We start from the raw sequence: 1,646 nt of genomic DNA on the forward strand, positions 1-1,646 counted from the left end.
CAGCCATCCCTGCTGAGGCTGCCCAGAGCCTGTGCCAGGCTGCCCTGCACCTGCTCTGCGCTACCACCACTGCCCTGCTGGGCAGCCCAGAGGCAGTGGTAATGGTGGCATAGACGCAGAGCAGCCCGGCGCAGGCTCCAGGCAGCTGCAGCAGGAACAGCCAGCTGTGGTGAGGGGGAAGGGCCACTTCCCCTCCCCCACCCCCCATCCCACACTGAGCAACAGCTTCTGTCCTGCGCCACCGCTGCTGAGCCTGGGTGGGTGAGCCCAGAGCAGGCAAAGCACTAGGGTTGTGCAGCATGGGTCCCTACTGGTACCACAGGGCTGGTCCAGCAGCAGCCAGAAGGACCTGTCACCACCTGGGCTGCCTAGGAAGGCAGACCAGCTGCGGAGCCACTCTAGTCCCACTGCATGCCCAGGGGGCTGCAGGATGCGCCACAGCTGAACAGTGCCTGAGCCAGGTGGGACCGAGGGATTTGCTGCAGGCCAAATTTTGCCCACCCCTGCTCCATGTTCTTTGTGAACACAAGGTTACTTTGTCAACATGGGGAATGTCTACACAAGACCCTAAAAACACAGTGGTCTAATTCTACTGCCCATTAGCAAGTCACAGCAAAAGTCATGCTAATATGCATTAGCATCACATAAAAAACAATGTACACAGTAACACCAATTACAGCACATTAAGTTAGCACATTAACCTGCAGCACACTTACAGGCTTGGCAGTGCTATGGTCGCTAGCACCATGGCTGAAAGACTTGCGGGTCATGACTGACCACAAAATGAACATGAGCCACCAATGTGATGTCACAGCTGGTAAAGCAAACAAAACTCTGCCTTACATCCATAGATGCTTCTCAAGTAAATCCCACGATGGCATCCTCCTGCTGTACTCAGCCTTGGTGAGGCTGCAGCTGGAGTACTGCATCCAATTCTGGGCTCCAAAATTCAAGAAGGATGTAGAGAAGCTTGAGAGTCCAGAGGAGAGCCATGCACATGATCAGAGGACAGGAGAATAGGCCCTATGAAGAGAGGCTGAGAGCCATGGGACTCTTCAGCCTGGAAAAGCGCAGGCTCGGGGTGATCTGGTGGCAGCCTATAAGTACATCAGGGGTCTACATCAGGATCTGGAGGAATGTCTGTTCACCAGAGCACCCCAAGGGATGACAAGGTCCAACAGTCACAAACTCCTCCAAGACCATTTTAAGCTGGACATAAGGAAAAACGTCTTTACTGTCTGAGCCCCCAAGGCCTGGAATAGGCTTCCTCCAAATGTGGTACAAGCACCTACTCTGGACTCCTTAAAGCATTTGGACGCTTATCTTGCTGGGATCCTCTGACCTTAGCTGACTTCCTGCCTTTGGGGCAGGGGGCTGGACTCAATCTCCTGAGGTCCATTCCAGCCCTAATATCTATGAAATCTATTAAATTAGTACCTGCAAGTGGGCAGGGATCAGGGCCAGGGCCCGCTGCACCCGTGTGGCTGCTCCTCCACCTACACCAAGGGTCACTGCCCCGTGCTGGCATCCACCCACCCCCAGCACCTCACCCTCTCTGGCTGCCTCTCCACACCAGCCCTGGCCAGGCCCCAGTCCCACACCACTCAGGGGGAAGAGAAGGGCAGACCTCAAGCAGGGCCAGCCTC

The 1,646-nt window shown here is 55.5% G+C and overlaps 1 protein-coding gene across 1 annotated transcript in view; it reads right to left on the bottom strand.

The window, feature by feature from the left end:
• Positions 1-881, bottom strand: part of KDM7A (lysine demethylase 7A) — a 69,745-nt gene extending 68,864 nt beyond the window's left edge. Inside the window, exon 1 of the mRNA XM_025198888.1 lies at positions 844-881. Within this exon, the coding sequence (XP_025054673.1) occupies positions 844-881 (38 nt within the window). The remainder of the gene's footprint in view (positions 1-843) is intronic.
• Positions 882-1,646: the final 765 nt, after the last annotated feature.

Source organism: Alligator sinensis, unplaced genomic scaffold, assembly GCF_000455745.1.
Source record: "Alligator sinensis unplaced genomic scaffold, ASM45574v1 scaffold74_2, whole genome shotgun sequence".
NCBI classification, from domain to species: Eukaryota; Metazoa; Chordata; order Crocodylia; family Alligatoridae; genus Alligator; species Alligator sinensis.